The sequence below is a fragment of the Vigna angularis genome, chromosome 4 (genome assembly GCF_016808095.1).
Source record: "Vigna angularis cultivar LongXiaoDou No.4 chromosome 4, ASM1680809v1, whole genome shotgun sequence".
Lineage (NCBI taxonomy): Eukaryota > Viridiplantae > Streptophyta > Magnoliopsida > Fabales > Fabaceae > Vigna > Vigna angularis.
Window position 1 is genome coordinate 16,058,049 of NC_068973.1, and position 17,348 is coordinate 16,075,396.

The window sequence follows — 17,348 nt, forward strand, 5'->3', positions numbered from 1 at the left end:
GAAATATGTACTGAGTTTATTGGGTCAAACGATCAACTCACAGATGTATTGACCAAGTCATTAAGGGGCCCTCATATTGAGTTTATTTGTTCCAAGCTTGGTACATACAATTTGTATGCTCAGCTTGAGTTGGAGTGTTAAGATATTTATCCTATTTTATCATCATTATATTGTGTCAATGATTATCCTATTTATCATGATTATATTGTGTCTAAAGTTACCTTATTTATTATGATTATATTGTGTTTATCAATTTATTCTTATAAATAAAAGATTATGAAAAGATCAATTAAACTCTTTGTAATTATTTTATAATTTAATTATCAAGTCATGAATACTCAAAAGGTACAGGACAGGATCTATCACCATGTTTTGCTAACCTGTTCCAATATTTAGCCAAATAGCTAGCTCCGTGCACAAATCCATAAATCCATTCTATCCTCCCTACCACAACCAATACCCAAACTCCACAACACAAGTCACTCATTTTCTTTCAATAATTAGCACCAAACATCGCAGGAAGAACCTTCCATGAATTACAACTCGTCTACCAATAACAAACAAAAAGAACCCAAAAAACCACTTCTTTCTAAACCTTAACTCTCTACACAAGTGTTCCTCCTCCTAAATCAAACCCAACCTGGAACATTCACTACTTTAAAGTCAAAACCATAAAAAAATTACTATCCTCAACCGTACACAAAAAATAATAAAAAAAATAAGAACCTAATATACTAGAAAAGGAGGAAATAAAAAAGGTTACTTTAAAAACCTCTCCCAACTTCAAATGCCATAGACAAACATAGTTTATAACAAAAACAAATTTTCATGAGAGAAACAAACCCCATTTGATCGACGGTGGGTGAACGAAATAATCAACAACCACATGAGAAGAAAATTGAAATGAAGGAAGATTGAAAGTAAAAGTTGACCTAGGTTACAAATGATTTAAAATTAAAACTCTATAAACGAAAGGGTTCACAAGTCAAAGGAAAAGATGAAGTTTCTATTTTTCACATAAGAGTGAAAGAAATAAAAAAAAATGGACCAATGGCAACTCGATTGTATCAAAAGTGTCAAAAATGGGATGTCAAAGTGTTATTTTCTTTATCCAAAAATATCTTCGCATCCTTAACTTGATTATAACTTTTCTTTTCAAATTGAGTATTTCATAAATTATTCTTAGATCATTAAATATATTTCAAATCATGCATGTAAGAACCTAGAAAATAAAGTATTAGAGTAGATATGTGTATTAAAATAATGAGACGAGCTTTTTACTTTAAAAATAATCTTATAATATAAATAGAACTTTTTAATGCTCGGTTCATTATCTAAAACACTTCATCTCTCTAAAACACTGTTCTCCACTCTTTCTCTCGCTTCTCTCTAGATTTCCTCCCAACTGAGCTAACTATTCGACAATCAGGAGGTGCCTAAGCGATCCTGGTGTCGAGGACTACGATCTTGACCAATCAATTTCTTGTTCTTCAGCTTGTAAGTCGTTTCCCTTTTCTTTTGTGCATTTTGGGGTTGTGAGCATGTAGCAGATTGTGGTTGCATGTGCCTTGCACTCTTCCTCTTCAATTCTTAGCTCAATTTAGGTTTCAAAGTTGAATTTCTATCACTAATTGGTGAGTTGTAGGTTTCTGTTGAGTTTTCTTGCGATGCAAGGCATTGTCGAAGTAACTCTGTGAGCTGGGTGGTTTGTGTGTGTGATGAAGTTTGTGATATATTAGTGGTTGAACTAAATTTATGAATTTGAGTGATATGTTGTTCTATGTAATTTGATTGCTTGATTTGAATTTGTGAAGTTGATGATTTTAAACTAAAAGGAATATGGATTAAAACTGTTTTGATCATACGAATAAGGGTAATCTGTCATAAGGGTAACTAGATAGAAGGTTAAGTGAATTATGCATGTTTTGAGTCTTTTTGGAGGAAGTGAGGTAGTGAAAATGAGAACTAGAGGTCAAGGACTCAATTGGTTTGTTGGGATATTTTGGATAAGTCATTTGTGACTTGTTTGAGCCATTCAAATGGTAAAAAACGTATGCAAAGTGAGAGATTTGAATTTGGGTCCTTAAGTTGATAAATTTGATGTTTTATAATGGAAATTGGTTCATATACACTTTAGATTGAGGTTAGGAATGTTTAGAATCACTTAGACAAGTCTAATTAGGTATATAATACAATCTAGGTGTGTTAAAAGTTGGGAAAAATAGTTAGAATTGACATTTGTGGTTGAGTTGCATAAATCTACAGAATTTCGTTCTGCAGATTATGCAGACTCGCTGTGTGAATAGTTTCGCATAGTGCGCTATGCGAATGACTTGAGAGGTTTGCTCTCTATCTGGGCATTCGCACAACGAGTTTGGGCGCTATGCGAATGGATGGTGAGGTTTGCTCTTTGTCTAGTGATTCGCATGACGAATTAGGACACTATGCTCCTGGTTGGAGTCTGGGACTTTTGCTAATTTTATTCGAAGAGCGAAAAGGGGCGCATAACGAGTGGTTGAGAAGGTTGGTCTCTGTTTGGACTTTCGCATAACGACCTGGGGACGCTATGCGAGAAGTTGAGGTCTGATACCTCGGCAAGTTAATTCGCATAGCGAGACAAGTCGTTGTGTGAGAAACTCCTGGTCTTACTCTACCAATGGGGTGCACTGTGTGAAAGTTCTGAGTTTAATTTACTATCTTTTTCTATTATCTTGTGTTGTACTATGTTGGGTGGTGCTTGGTTTGTGAAGTATGTTTGAGAGTGTAATGTATTATATAATAGAGGATAAACATGGATGTTAATTACAAATAAAAGTATGTGATTCAAAGGGGTTAATGTAAGTTTCAGTGGAGAATCTCTTGGTGAGATTCCAGGTTGTTTAGAATGAGTGCAGGAGCTCAGTCTTGGGGGTTATCCTGAAACTCCAATGGTCTTTCATTTTCAAGTAGAGAGGATTGAACCATGTCGTGAGGAGTAGCATGAGGTCTTAGTCTTGAGGGCTTCCAGTATGCCTCAAGGCCCGGAACAGACTAACCTCGTGAGGATGGTAGGGTGAAGCCCATTGGCAATGGCTTTGCAAAGCAGTAGAGGCCACCACTTTTGCATGACCCGCCATAACTCGACAATCATTCTAAGTCCGGACGAGTCAAGTCTAAAATATAATATGCTAGGATGTGTGATTTAGTTACTTTGCTTGAATTATCTAGTGTATGTTGTATGCTATTATAGTGTATGTTTTCTTGTGTATCTAGCTTACCCTTCTGCTTGTGTTTGCTTTTTTGTATGTTTGGTGCTTTTCTTTTGCAATGATCATCCGATGGATGTGAGCAGAGGGAGATGAGGTGCCTCTCAAGTAGATTTTGGAGAAGGATGATGCAGCTGTCTAGTTTAGTTAGACTGTCCATTTTTATTTATATAAATTTTGAAATACTCTATTGTATATAAAGTTTTAAACTTTATAGCCATTTTGAATGACTATAAAATTATCTCTTTACAACTTTCTAACTGTTCTATAATATTATAATGATGATTAATATTTTATATAGTTTTTAATATATATTTTGGATGTTAGAATGCGTTTTAGAATACAAAAAATATTCTGATATGTATATGTTTTGGAAGACCGTATTAATTCGCAAATACTTTTAAAAATGTTTAATCCGGAAAGAAAAAATTAAAATTAAATATTTTGAAAGATATTTTTACTATAAAAGTATTTTTCAAAGCATTTAGTTCTAAAAGTATTTAAAATAAAGAGTTATAAGAATTTTTATTATAATTTTAATTAGTATTAATTTGGAGATTAGCAAATTTATAAGGATGAAGAAAAAAAAGAGTGGGATACAAGAAGAAAAAATGGGATGAAGTCGCAACCTGGAACTTGATGTCTTTTCGTTTTTAAAGTCTTATTTTTGATATACACACCCAACTTTTCTTGATCCTCAATACAACATAGCTTGTAGGTTCGGGGAAAAGTTTTCAAGTATATATCTAAATTGTTTCACATATACAACAAGCGTTTATTATAATATTCTGAAAAGACTAGAATCTAAGCAATCAGAATTTGATTTATTTATTATATCAGTGCAAATTATAAAATAGAACTCATGAACACTATTGTTTTTAATTCTGTAATTTTTCGAATGCTGATTTAATGACCCATAATTAAAATACTCCATTTACTGCTAAAACTTCGTAACAAAATTTGAATTTGAATGTTTCACATTTTAAAATTATAGAAACCATAATATATTCGATAAATTCTGTAAAATCCTACAATATTCTTAGCTATATAATACTAACAAAATAGCATGTCATAAACGTAATAAAAAACATATTAAATATGCTCTAATTTTGAGAAGAAAAATTAATACATTAATAATCCATTTCCTGTATACAAAGATTAAATATTTGTAGTCAATTAAAAAAGTTGTTATTTATGTAGTAATAATATATGATATATGACGAAAGCAGTAGAGAGTGCATTAAGCATGCTTCCATGTTTTCTCTTTTCTTTGACCATCAAAGAAAAAAACCCATTTTTCTTACTTTTGCATTTGAAGCAGCAGTCCAATTTTAGGTGATGCTGCTAAATTGTAAACTTTACCGGCAATAAAGATTTTTCCACGGTTGTTGACGGCTAGCTTCGTTTTTTTCTCTTCACGCTGCTTTGTCCAAAACGATAAAGGAGGAATTAAGAAACAAAAAGAGAAAGCAATTAACCACGTTACAGTATGTGCATGTACCATTTGACCACGGAAACGAAACCAACTCCAAAACCAAAACAAGGTTAAGAAAAGTGGTATCGTCTACGTCTCTGCTACAGCGACGTAGATATTTACCTTAAATCCCCAATCTCTCGCGTTTTCCCTTTCGTTCTGGCGTTGGCGTTTTATTAAGGCGGCGCGTGAAGCAGGGGCAAAACAGTCAGTGGGTTAAAAATATCAATTGTGAGTGGTGATGAGGTGGGACCCGCAGGCAGACGTTACGTGTGACGTTTACGGACACAACGTGGAAAGAATGGACGCGTGAGATGGGATGAGGGGATGAAGGGCGAGATGAAAAAAATGATCGGGTGGGAGAGGGTACACGAAGTGTTACCATAGATATTTAGATTGAATTTGAGATTATAGATAGATAGAGATAGATATCTAGGAAAAGGAAGGGAGGGGAAGAAGGTTTTAGCCAGCGCCTATTCCTCACCACAATTTTATTCCTTCCTCTTCTTCGCTCACTATATATTCAATAATCTCCCCCTTTTCTCTTTTCAGCTACTTTAGGTCTTTCTCTGCTCTCTCTCTCCCTTCTCTTTTTTTTCCTTATAATTCATCTTTTATCTTCGGTTTATTTTTCCTTTCCCCTTTATTCTGTGTTCTATATCGTTAGCGGTTATTTCTGCACTGCTTCTTCCGGTGAGTTCTTCTTGCATCCATCCTTCCATTCCTTCATTCCTTCATCCACTGTTGTGTTACTGTTACTCCGTTTCGTACCGGTTGTTGCTTCAAAGCTGCTTCACTTAGGTTTTAGAATTATCCTTCTTTTGTTTGTTTGTACTATTAGACCACTGCGTGTTTCTGCAATTAGTATTGTTTTTGCAATTAGTATTGTTTTTGCACGTGCTGCTGCAACTTATTGTGCTTGTTGACTCATTGATTGATGTTTTCGTTTCTCTCGATTTTATACGTACATAAGGAATGGTTCGCATGTTTTTGTTAAGTGTTTTCCAATGTCTTATTGCTATCTCTCGTGATGTATTTGCTTGATGCGCTTTTTCTCTATTTTTTGTTTGTGGATTTTTATAATTGGCTTTTCCGAGCTCAAACTGTGTTGTTACGATTTTGTCGTAGTTCTTTGCTGCTGGTGTTGATTTGTTAGCACTGCATTCCACTTTCCACGCTTGTTACTTTTTACGAGTTGAGTTTCCTGAAGCTAAACTTCTAATAAAGTGTGTGCCACTGCGGTTTTCCTTGTTGATTTGATTTTACATACAAGAGAGGAAATAGTAGATTGATTAAATTAGGAAGCGGAATGTGCTATTTAATTATTTATTTAAGTCTTGTTATATGGCACTCAACTTATCCCCTCGCCAAGTAGCCCAGATATTTGGTCCTTTATTATGGATCAGTTGAAGTAACTCTTGATCGTTAATATAGGCACTGTGCATCTTTTACTTGAACTTAATTACTATAACGTAGGATTCATTTCAAAATTAATGTAATTCTTAGTGTTTGTGATAGGACTTTAAAGGTGTATGTTAGGAAAAAGAAGTCAAACCAGGGCAGAAGTTACAGGGCAGTTAAGAGAGGTTGGATGGTTTAGGGGAGTGGTTAATAGTTTAATCATTGTTGTTATTTTCATTGAACTTTGACAATCTAGATACAAATAGGGCTTATGCAAAAGACAAATAATAAAAATTGAAAATAAAATATCAACTAATTTAAAATAAAATATACTTAATCTATTTTTGTCTTGTATCAATAAAATAAAATAATATTGTTCCTAAATAAATGGAAAATCAAAACTACCTATCCCTATTTAATCTTTATTGAAATCAAACTAAATATTATTAGATTCAAAACTAATAAAATAAGATTCAAACAAAATTATTAATAAATCCCTAAAATTTAAGTTTATTACAACAAAACTTCTTTGTAAACTTAAATTTTTTTATCCTTTATTCGACTTTGCATATGCATCACCCTGCATCAAACTTGTTTCTTTCAACTAGATTTGAGTTCTTTTTCCTTATGACCTCCTGGCTTTTATCTGGGTTGACCTTTATGCAACATTGACTGACTTCTTCATCTCGTCCAAAATTTTACTCATAAGATTTTTTGCTATTTTAGTATTCGAGATTCTCATACCCTGATTCTTCTCAACATCTTCATCTTCCTCTTTTTTGACCTACTTCTTCATCTCGACCAAAATTATACTCATAAGATTTTGTTATTTTAGTATTCGAGATTATTTTAGTATTCGAGATTCTCATACCTTGATTCTTCTCAACATCTTCATCTTCCTTTTTCCTGTTTTCATCTAGCTCAAGAACACTATATGTTTGCTCCTCCTTGTCAACCGCCTTCTTCAACTCCTCAAGCCTAACCATCTGTTTAGCCATAATCTCATTAGCTTCATCCAAAAGTCTCCATATCCGTTAAATCTCTTCATCTTTTTGTTTGAGTTCTTTCTTCATGTTTGCCTTCTCCACATTTGTCGCATCATTTACTGAGATCACTTCGTCCATTGTTGGTACTGAACTCTCCATTTCCATTGCATCCAAGCTCTTTTCCATTAACAAGATTCCACACTCTTCTTCCGCCTCTTCAATAACGAGATTTTGTCTCCTCTTTTGTCTCAGCCTTGTAATGCTTTGCAATGTGGCCAACCTTACCACAGTTGTAGCACTTCTTCAATATGCACTCGTTTGCATAGTGGTCGTACTTGCCACACTTAAAACACTCCACTCTTAACCGATCTCCTTAGCCTTTCTCTTGTCCTCAGTCATGCCAATTATGCTGACCGGTTTGTTCTTCACTATCATTCTCAAAATTACTTCAGCCATGTTCACCTCATCCTCGACCTCCTCGTCCTTTTCCTCCAGGACCTCGGCTTTGAGTATTCCGAGTTCCATTTGAGTCAAATTGTGCTTGTAGGTCTTGATTGTCGGGTTCCCTCTTTTTTTTTCTTCTTCCTCAGTTTGTGGGCCTTTAATGACCCAACTAACTCCTCCACAATGAGAGTTGACAAATCATTTGTCTCTTCAATAGTGACCATGATACTTTCAAAATAATCTATCAGATTTCTTGAGATCTATTCCACAACCTGGTTAGGAGGCACCTGTTCTCCGTTCATTCTGAGTTGGTTGGCCATCTTCTGTACTCGAGCTATAAACTCAACAACTCCTTCTTTTTCATCCATTTCATATGTTCAAACTCTCTTTTAAGAGCTTGTACTCAGACTTGTCTCACACAGATATCTCCTCGGTATGCCACCTCCAAAATTTCCTATGCTTCTTTTGCTGATTTTGCATTATTTATTTTCTCGAACCTCGATTGATCCACTGCATTATACAAATAGTACAAAGTCGATCTGTCTTTTACCCATGTCTTTTTTAATGTAGCAATCTGGGTCGCTGGTTGATGCTCATCCCTTGCGGGTTCATTGTACCTGTCCTCCACTATGTCCCATAAGAAGAACCTTCCTCTGCAGACACCAATTGTTGTAATTGATCTTTTCTGACAATTGTAGCACACTCATTCCGTTGACTAATTTTGCTATCCCTGACAAAACTCTCGAGCACTCACTGTTTCCTCACAGTGTTTGACTCTCTCCTCTCTTTTCTCTCTCTCAGTACTTAGAGGAACATAAAACTCTAATACCACTTAGTTAAAAGAAACGTGACTCACAAATAATTGGACTCTTCAATGTGGTTATTTTTATTGAACCTTGACAACCTTTAAATAGGTGCAAATAAGACCTTGCACCAAGTACCAATAATAAAAACTGAAAATAAAATATCAACTAACTTAAAATAAAATCTACTTAATCTATCTTTATCTTATATCAATAAAATAGAATAATACTACTCCTAAATAAATAAAAATCAAAACTTCCCTTGAATATTACTAGACACAAAACTAATAGGATAAGATTCAAAGAAAATTATTAATAAATCCCTAAAATTTAAGTTTATTCCAATAGGTATGATGTATTTTTCATAGTTTGGACCGAGTTTATATCCTGTATGAAGGGATTTATTTCCCTTGAATGCTGTTGAATGTTCTCTTAATTAGTTTTTCATTAATGCTAGTGTGAACTTAAGTTGAATTATAAGTTTTGAGTGTTGTATCCTTATAACTGATCTGAAGACTGGTTTCTTACTCTTAAGAAACCTAACAGTTTCTTCGTCAAACTATATAGAAAATATATAGTTCTTGTGAACTTCAATTAGGAGATTGATCATGTAAGTATTCATAGCGTAATTTTCTAAAATATTTTTTATGTCCATTACACATCATGAAATTTTGTCCTAAATATTGATGCTTTACATCTGAAACTTGTCTGCACGCTTATCTGATTGCATTCTGTTTCTTTTGCGGCATATCTCGTTTTCTTAAATGTTTCATAAAACATGCAGGCTGCAATTGAGGATTCATGGCTAGGGTTTTGGCTCAGTCAATTAATGTCCCTGGTCTAGTGGCTGAACATAGACATGGTCAGCAAAAGGGATCTGGAAGATCAAAAAGACCAGCCAAAATGATGAATGCAGTACGTACAAATGGATTAAGAATGTCAGGTTTTACAGGACTCCGAACTTTTAATCCTTTGGATACTATGTTGAGACCCGGAATAGATTTTCACTCTAAAGTATCCATTGCAACTTCTGCACACCGAGGAAGATCTACCAGATGTGTACCGAAAGCCATGTTTGAGCGTTTCACTGAGAAAGCAATTAAAGTAATTATGCTAGCTCAGGAGGAAGCAAGGCGTCTTGGTCATAATTTTGTTGGAACGGAGCAAATTCTATTGGGTCTTATTGGTGAAGGGACTGGTATTGCTGCCAAGGTTCTAAAGTCAATGGGGATCAACCTTAAAGATGCTCGTGTGGAAGTAGAGAAGATAATTGGAAGGGGGAGTGGATTTGTAGCCGTTGAGATTCCGTTTACTCCTCGTGCAAAGCGTGTTTTGGAACTTTCACTGGAGGAAGCTCGTCAACTTGGTAATCATGTTTTTCAGCTTCTTCCTTCCTTTGTTGTATTAACTAATATATACATGGAAAAGCGTCTTTTGGAACTGTCAGTCCATTCTTAGTAGTTTTCTCATTGTTTTTTTGGTGTAATTGTTACTCGAAATAATGTAGAAGAGATTTGGTTGTATAAGATCTATTATGTATATATATGTCAGGTAGTCTTCTATTATAATAAAGGATAAAGCAGAGGATTGAAAAAGTGACCCTATGAATTTATGATACAAGCGTTTCTTCAATGTTGTCATAAACTTTTGTTTGATACTTTGTCTATATATCTGGTCAATTTTACCAAACTTGTTCATTGATAGTGTGTACCACCACTAAATGGTTTTCGCTTGCTTTAAGATGCATTTGGAATTGAGTTTGCGGCCATATGTTATTAGTTATTTTGTTTAATGCTGTTCTGTATTTTGGGGTAAAAAATTGTACTTAGTTGTAACGAATCCTTAATATTTTCAGGTCACAATTATATTGGATCAGAGCACCTGCTTCTGGGTCTTCTTCGGGAGGGTGAGGGTGTTGCAGCACGTGTTCTGGAAAACCTGGGTGCTGATCCTACTAACATTCGCACACAGGCTAGTATTATGCTTTCATGTATCTTTTTGCATCAAACATCTGTTTGCATGGATACATAATGAGTTTATACTTATCTGATAGTTTTCACTGTATGGGTACAGGTTATTCGCATGGTGGGTGAGAGTGCCGACAGTGTTACTGCTACTGTTGGTTCAGGAAGTAGTGGGAATAAGATGCCAACTTTGGAGGAGTATGGTACCAATTTGACCAAGCTAGCAGAGGAGGTATGGAGAGGTCATGGTTTTCTTTATGAAGGTCGTAGATCTTGCTTTATTGTGAATAAAAGCTTAATTTTTTATGTGCTTCCTAGGGAAAATTGGATCCTGTTGTGGGAAGGCAGCAGCAAATTGAACGTGTGACACAAATTTTAGGCCGTCGAACTAAAAATAATCCTTGTCTGATTGGAGAACCTGGTGTTGGGAAGACAGCAATTGCTGAAGGTCTCGCTCAGCGGATTGCAAATGGTGATGTTCCTGAAACCATAGAAGGCAAAAAGGTTAGTTGAAATCGTTTACCTCTGCTGTTCTTGAAGTTAGTGTTAAGTTGCCTGTTAAGTTTGGGGGCTTCATATTCTATTTTTGTATGTACTGTTCAAATTGCTGGAATTCCAAAATGTCTCATTTCTATATATATATATATATATATATATATATATATATATATATATATATTATGAACTCTTTTTACTTGTATTATAAAAAGGAGTTTCGTGGCACCAAGATGGCCAAATCAGTATGTAGGGCACACCGTCTCATGTTCAGTGATGATTATATATATATATATATATATATATATATATATATATATATATATATATATATATATATATATATATATATTTTCTTTTTTTTATGAACTCTTTTTACTTGTGTTATAAAAAGGCGTTTCGTGGCACCAAGATGGCCAAATCAGTATCTAGGGCACACCGTCTCATGTTCAGTGATGATTATATGATAGTGATTTCATTATTTCATACGAATATTTCAGGTTAGGATAGGTAACGGAATTATTTGTTTTGTAGTTTTTAGTATGATTTGACAAGTCCCAAATCTTAAATAAACATGGATATGCTTTTTACTTAATAATATTTGGCATACAATAGCCTGATTTGGACATGTTATTTGTTGACTATTAATATAATACCAAACAAGTAGGTCATCACTTTTGTATTAGTCATTGTATTTATCTTTTCAAATTAATGGGAATAAAATCTGGACGGGATTATCAAGATTGGTCCTGTTTGAAGGGAATACATATGTGGATTAAGTAGTTACCCTTTGATAACTTTTCCTTTCTATTTTTTCGTAAACAAACTATTTAGAAAGCTGACCCTATTTGGTGAAGGTACATATAAAAATGATTGTCAACAAGCATCTTTTCTTGATATCCCACATACTATAATGCACTTTGTTTTGAATGCATTAGGTTATAACCCTTGACATGGGTTTACTTGTTGCTGGAACTAAATATCGTGGTGAGTTTGAGGAGAGGTTGAAGAAACTAATGGAAGAAATCAAGCAAAGTGACGAGATAATCCTTTTTATTGATGAGGTACACACTTTGATTGGAGCAGGAGCAGCAGAAGGGGCAATTGATGCTGCTAACATACTTAAGCCAGCTCTTGCAAGGGGTGAACTCCAGGTAGTACTTTCCCCTGCTGACATGTTCGAAATGAATTTACTGCTTGTTGACTCTGATAGTCAATTTAATATGTGAAGAGGGTGAAAAAAAATTGAGTTTTTGACATTTGGATTTAGTAGGATCACTCAAACCTGTGATGATAAAGGAAGAAGAGACTATCTCTGGTCATAATATTGTCCTTGGAACTCCACACTGTACAAAAAAAAGTATACAATCTTCTGGTCATTCCATGCTTATAAACTGTTAAAACTGTTGCAAGATATTTAACATGTCTGCTATGAGCAACTCTCTAGTCTCAATTCTAATATGGTCGGGAGTCGTTACTAACTTGTAGTCAGCATTATATGATATGCTGAAGATTTTTAATCCAAAATTTCAAGCTTGGAATTTCCTACAGTTTCAATTTCGGTTGATAACACATCATAATGGCTGTTGTAGGCATATTTTGAAGGGGGTTCCGAGGCCTATGCTAAACTCCTCTACACAATGAATATCTTCTAAAATGTAGACCATTAAATAGTTTAATTCAGTCCCAACTACTGGCATTGTTTTAATTAGTTTGTTTTGATATTTCTGCAGTGTATTGGAGCCACAACATTAGACGAATATAGAAAGCACATTGAAAAAGATCCTGCTTTAGAGAGACGATTCCAGCCAGTTAAAGTACCAGAACCGACTGTTGATGAAACAATACAAATTCTGAAAGGACTTAGAGAACGATATGAAATTCATCACAAGCTCCGATATACTGATGAGGCTCTTGTAGCTGCTGCACAGCTGTCATACCAGTATATCAGGTTAGTCATAATTCATCTCTCTTCTTTGTTCGTTTAATGTGATTTATGTTATAGATATTTTAATTCGCTTTTCAACATGGCATGTTTAAATTGGAAATTTTCCTTGAATTAAGCTGATGCATGTTAGTTATGGAATTTTGCAACAATAGCTTCCCTCTTTGAATTGCCTTATGTCAGTTACATTTATGTCTGAATGTAGTGATGTGATTGATATCTATGTTAGCTATCATGCCATCCATTCATTTATGATAATGTTGTCCCTGCAGTGATCGGTTTTTGCCTGACAAAGCTATAGATTTGATTGATGAAGCTGGTTCCCGAGTTCGGCTTCAACATGCACAGGTATATATTATTTGTTTACCCTGAACTATCAGTTGTAGCTTCTATTACTGAGCTAATATGGGCTGTAACTCTATGTACTTCCAGTTACCTGAAGAAGCAAGAGAACTTGACAAGGAGGTCAGGCAGATTATCAAGGAGAAAGAGGAAGCTGTTCGCAACCAAGACTTTGAAAAGGTAATATCTCTTTGAGGATTTAACATGACAAGTTTTTTTGGACATTTTCACGAAAATATTCAACTACCTTGGCTAAGGAAAGTAATGTTTTTGCTAAAGTAAACGCTAAAAGTGATTAGCATTTTATCAATTATATAAAATGGCTTTTGATTATAGTAAGCTTGTAGAGTTTAAAGAATGTTGTAGTAGTATAAAGCCCCTTCTTTCACAAAAGAAGGAAAGAACAGTGTAATGGCTGGTTCTTTTTGTCAGCTGTACTATTTTTTTGCGTTTAATTTATGGGTTGATGATGTAAATTTCTGAGCAGGCTGGAGAGCTGAGAGATAGAGAAATGGATCTTAAGGCACAGATCTCAACACTTATAGAGAAAGGCAAGGAGATGAGCAAAGCAGAGACTGAGGCAGGGGATGCAGGTCCTACTGTGACTGAAGCTGACATACAGCATATTGTCTCATCCTGGACTGGTATTCCGGTTGAGAAAGTCTCGACGGATGAATCTGATCGCCTCCTCAAGATGGAAGAGACTTTACATAAGCGAGTCATTGGTCAGGATGAAGCAGTGAAAGCCATTAGTCGGGCTATTCGTAGAGCTCGGGTTGGACTGAAGAACCCTAACCGTCCAATTGCTAGCTTCATCTTTTCTGGTCCAACTGGTGTGGGGAAGTCTGAATTGGCCAAAGCATTGGCTGCATACTACTTTGGCTCTGAAGAAGCTATGATACGACTTGACATGAGTGAGTTTATGGAAAGACACACAGTTTCCAAACTTATTGGTTCACCTCCTGGGTATGTTGGTTACACTGAAGGTGGGCAGTTGACCGAGGCAGTTCGACGTCGTCCTTACACTGTTGTTCTATTTGATGAGATTGAGAAAGCCCATCCTGATGTATTTAACATGATGCTTCAGATCCTGGAAGATGGAAGACTAACCGACAGTAAGGGAAGAACTGTGGATTTCAAGAACACACTTCTTATAATGACATCAAATGTTGGAAGCAGTGTGATTGAGAAAGGAGGCCGCCGAATTGGATTTGATCTGGATTATGATGAGAAGGATAGCAGTTATAATAGAATCAAGAGCTTGGTGACTGAGGAGCTAAAGCAATACTTTAGGCCAGAATTTTTGAATAGGTTGGATGAAATGATTGTCTTCAGGCAACTCACAAAACTGGAGGTGAAGGAGATTGCTGACATAATGCTCAATGAGGTGTTTTCTAGACTGAAGGTAAAAGATATTGAACTTCAAGTAACAGAAAGATTTAGGGACAGAGTGGTGGAGGAAGGTTATAATCCTAGTTACGGAGCCAGACCTTTAAGAAGAGCTATAATGCGACTTTTGGAAGACAGTATGGCAGAGAAGATGCTTGCTAGAGAGATCAAAGAGGGTGACTCTGTTATAGTGGATGTTGATTCTGATGGTAACGTGATTGTGCTCAATGGTAGCAGTGGAGCCCCCGAGTCCTTACCAGAGGCACTTCCTGTATAATGCGGTTAATTTTCTGATACTATGTGTACTTAATTTGTCTGAAGTATGTTTTACTTGTCAATGTACCCAAAGCTTTTGATTGATACTGGTAGGCCTCATCTTTCTTGCCTATTGCCAAGAAAAACCAAATTCAGAAAAAGGGTAGTGGGGTTACCAGGGGTTGGGGAAAAACTGAAGCATCTGCGGGAAGGTGAAAATCAAATCAGTGCCGTGTTTGGTATAACTTTACCACCAATGAACTATATTCCTTAGGAAAATGGGATATTTTTATGTTTTCACTGGTTTGACCAACGATGTAATATCAAGCATTACTGTAAATGATCGGTATGGCCTATTCTTTGTTTGAGAATTCAATGCGTGTAATGACAGGTTCAAGGTAATTAGATCAAGTTGAATACGTAACTGTCCCCAAATCATCTATGCACACAAGTTTGCTGTGGATGGTAGTGAAGCAACGTGTTTCAAGTGTTGTATCGGCCTGTTTTATAGTGTCTGTTAAAAGATCCAACACATTCATTCTCTTTCGTGGTTAGATATTTAACCTCTTGTGTCTAACCTCTTACATCAGCATGTCTGTTAAAAGATCCACCACATTCATTATCTTCATCCGTGGTTGGATTTACGGTGGTTGAACAGTCCAGGAATCAAATTCATGGTTGTACAATGGGCTATTTTACGAAAAGCGAACCAGGGTCACCAATAACATGTTCAAAGTTTTAAAGCTGATGATAAAAAATTTAAAACTTATATGTTCTATTAACCGTACTTTAAATTTAAATTATGACTTCATAATATTTATTTAATATATCAATTAATAAAGACAAAGGAACGCTTAACTTTTTAGCCTTCATTTTTTATTTTTAATAGATGACAAAAACTTCAATTTTGTCTTAATTAATTCTTAAATTTTGATTCTATGTAGATATATATTTTGAATTTTAAATTTGTTTTAATTGATTTTTATTTTTTTCTATAAAAAATATAATATATATGAGCAGAAAAATCAAAATTATTTAATTCAAAACTGTTACAAAAAAATTATATATATAAAAATTACTTGTTCTAAAAGTAATTATAATAAAATTAAAGTTTTAGATGTCTATCTAAAACAGTAAAGTTTATGATCAATAGAAAAAGTTTAAATCTTAATGTACTTGTGGATATAATAAAAATTTAAGAAAGTAAAAATGTTATTTTTTAATAATAAGTAATGATATTGTTCATATAATCTATTTAAGTCATGATATATTTGTTCATAATATCTAATATAATAGTTTAAATAACCCTTTTACTAAACTTGTAATAATTAGGATAAATAAAATCAATTACAGCATGAAAACAGATTGAAATTTTAGAAATTTGAAATAAAAACATATATACTTATTATTACACAGAGACGTCGCATTTTCTTTCCTAGTACTTAGGTCACCTAAGATATCTTGGAGATGAGAATGAGAAGAACAAGGTTACATCACAATCACAATTAGAGATATGACAAAAAGCACTGGATCAGCCCATCTATCCAGCAAAAAAGAAAAGGTCAGGTTAACATCTTGAGGGTTACTCCACCACCACAGGTTGCTTCCTGTACTTCTTCATTCTTATTTTATTCTGAATTAAAAGTTTTTTTCTTTTTACCAACATTGCTTTAGCTTTCAATGATCTTGACATCAGTTAACATAAATCAAGATATATTGAACAACGCATCTCCCATGTCCGTTTTGCCTTTCAACCATTTTAACAAATTCTAAAAAAATTACATAATTATAATTAATATAAAAAACCCAAAATCTACATATATATATATATATATATATATATATATATATATATATATATATATATATATATATATACTACAAATAAAAATTTATAAAAAAAAATAATATTAATAAACTAAAACAAAATAAATAAATAAAAGTCAAACGCGAAGGCCTGAAGGATATGCGAGATCTGTTGGGCCTTCAACGGATCTTGACATCCATCGACGAATTTTGAGATCCATTAAAGGTCTAACAAATCTCGCATATTTGTTTAGGTCTTTCGCGATTCTCTTCTTCTTCCTTTGTACATAGAAAACGTAGAGACCAAACAAAAGCCGTCAAACTCCACAGCACGAACCAACACCACCACAAAACGAAGCACACCTGCATCGAAATGGAGAAGACAGAAGAAAGCGAATGCAATGAAATTGAAAAATGGGGAAGAAAGGAATATGATAGGGGAAGAAACATAAATGAAGTTGAGTGGTAAGAGAGAAAATGAGAGTGGGGGTGGGGGGTGGGGCTGTGACTGAGTGAAAATGAGAGAGAAGGAATTAGGATTTTAACAAAAATGTAAAATAGGTAAATGGTAAAAGTAAAAAAAGGGTACTTTTGTAATAAGAAAAATTTTGAGGAGGTGTAGAAAGCGTTGGGGTGATGGAGGGAGGAACCTCTAACATTTTCAATTTGAAAGTTGAACAAATTCGGTCTACCAAGCCCAACAGGCCATTCTTGCAAATTAATCAGATTAGTCAGTCAGGTCTAACTTTAATTAAAAAAATTGAATTTTGTGTCACGATACTTTATATTATCATAATTT

At 34.5% G+C, this 17,348-nt stretch overlaps 1 protein-coding gene across 4 annotated transcripts; it reads left to right on the forward strand.

Moving 5' to 3' along the window:
* The first annotated feature begins 5,096 nt into the window (after window positions 1–5,096).
* LOC108331437 (chaperone protein ClpC, chloroplastic) lies at window positions 5,097–15,162 on the forward strand. 4 transcript variants are annotated; one of them, XM_052875670.1, is made up of 11 exons: window positions 5,280–5,412; window positions 5,848–5,913; window positions 9,138–9,719; window positions 10,209–10,324; window positions 10,427–10,549; window positions 10,636–10,821; window positions 11,751–11,966; window positions 12,546–12,763; window positions 13,030–13,105; window positions 13,190–13,279; window positions 13,587–15,162. In XM_052875670.1, exons 3-11 carry the CDS (start codon window positions 9,155–9,157, stop codon window positions 14,763–14,765), a joined length of 2,769 nt encoding a protein of 922 aa, XP_052731630.1. In that variant the 5' UTR covers window positions 5,280–5,412; window positions 5,848–5,913; window positions 9,138–9,154; the 3' UTR covers window positions 14,766–15,162. The 4 variants fall into 4 exon arrangements, with proteins under 4 accessions (XP_017421600.1, XP_017421601.1, XP_052731630.1 ...); XM_017566111.2 differs by lacking the exon at window positions 5,848–5,913 and having other exon boundaries at window positions 5,097–5,280; XM_017566112.2 differs by lacking the exon at window positions 5,848–5,913 and having other exon boundaries at window positions 5,145–5,412.
* The last annotated feature ends 2,186 nt before the right edge of the window (window positions 15,163–17,348 follow it).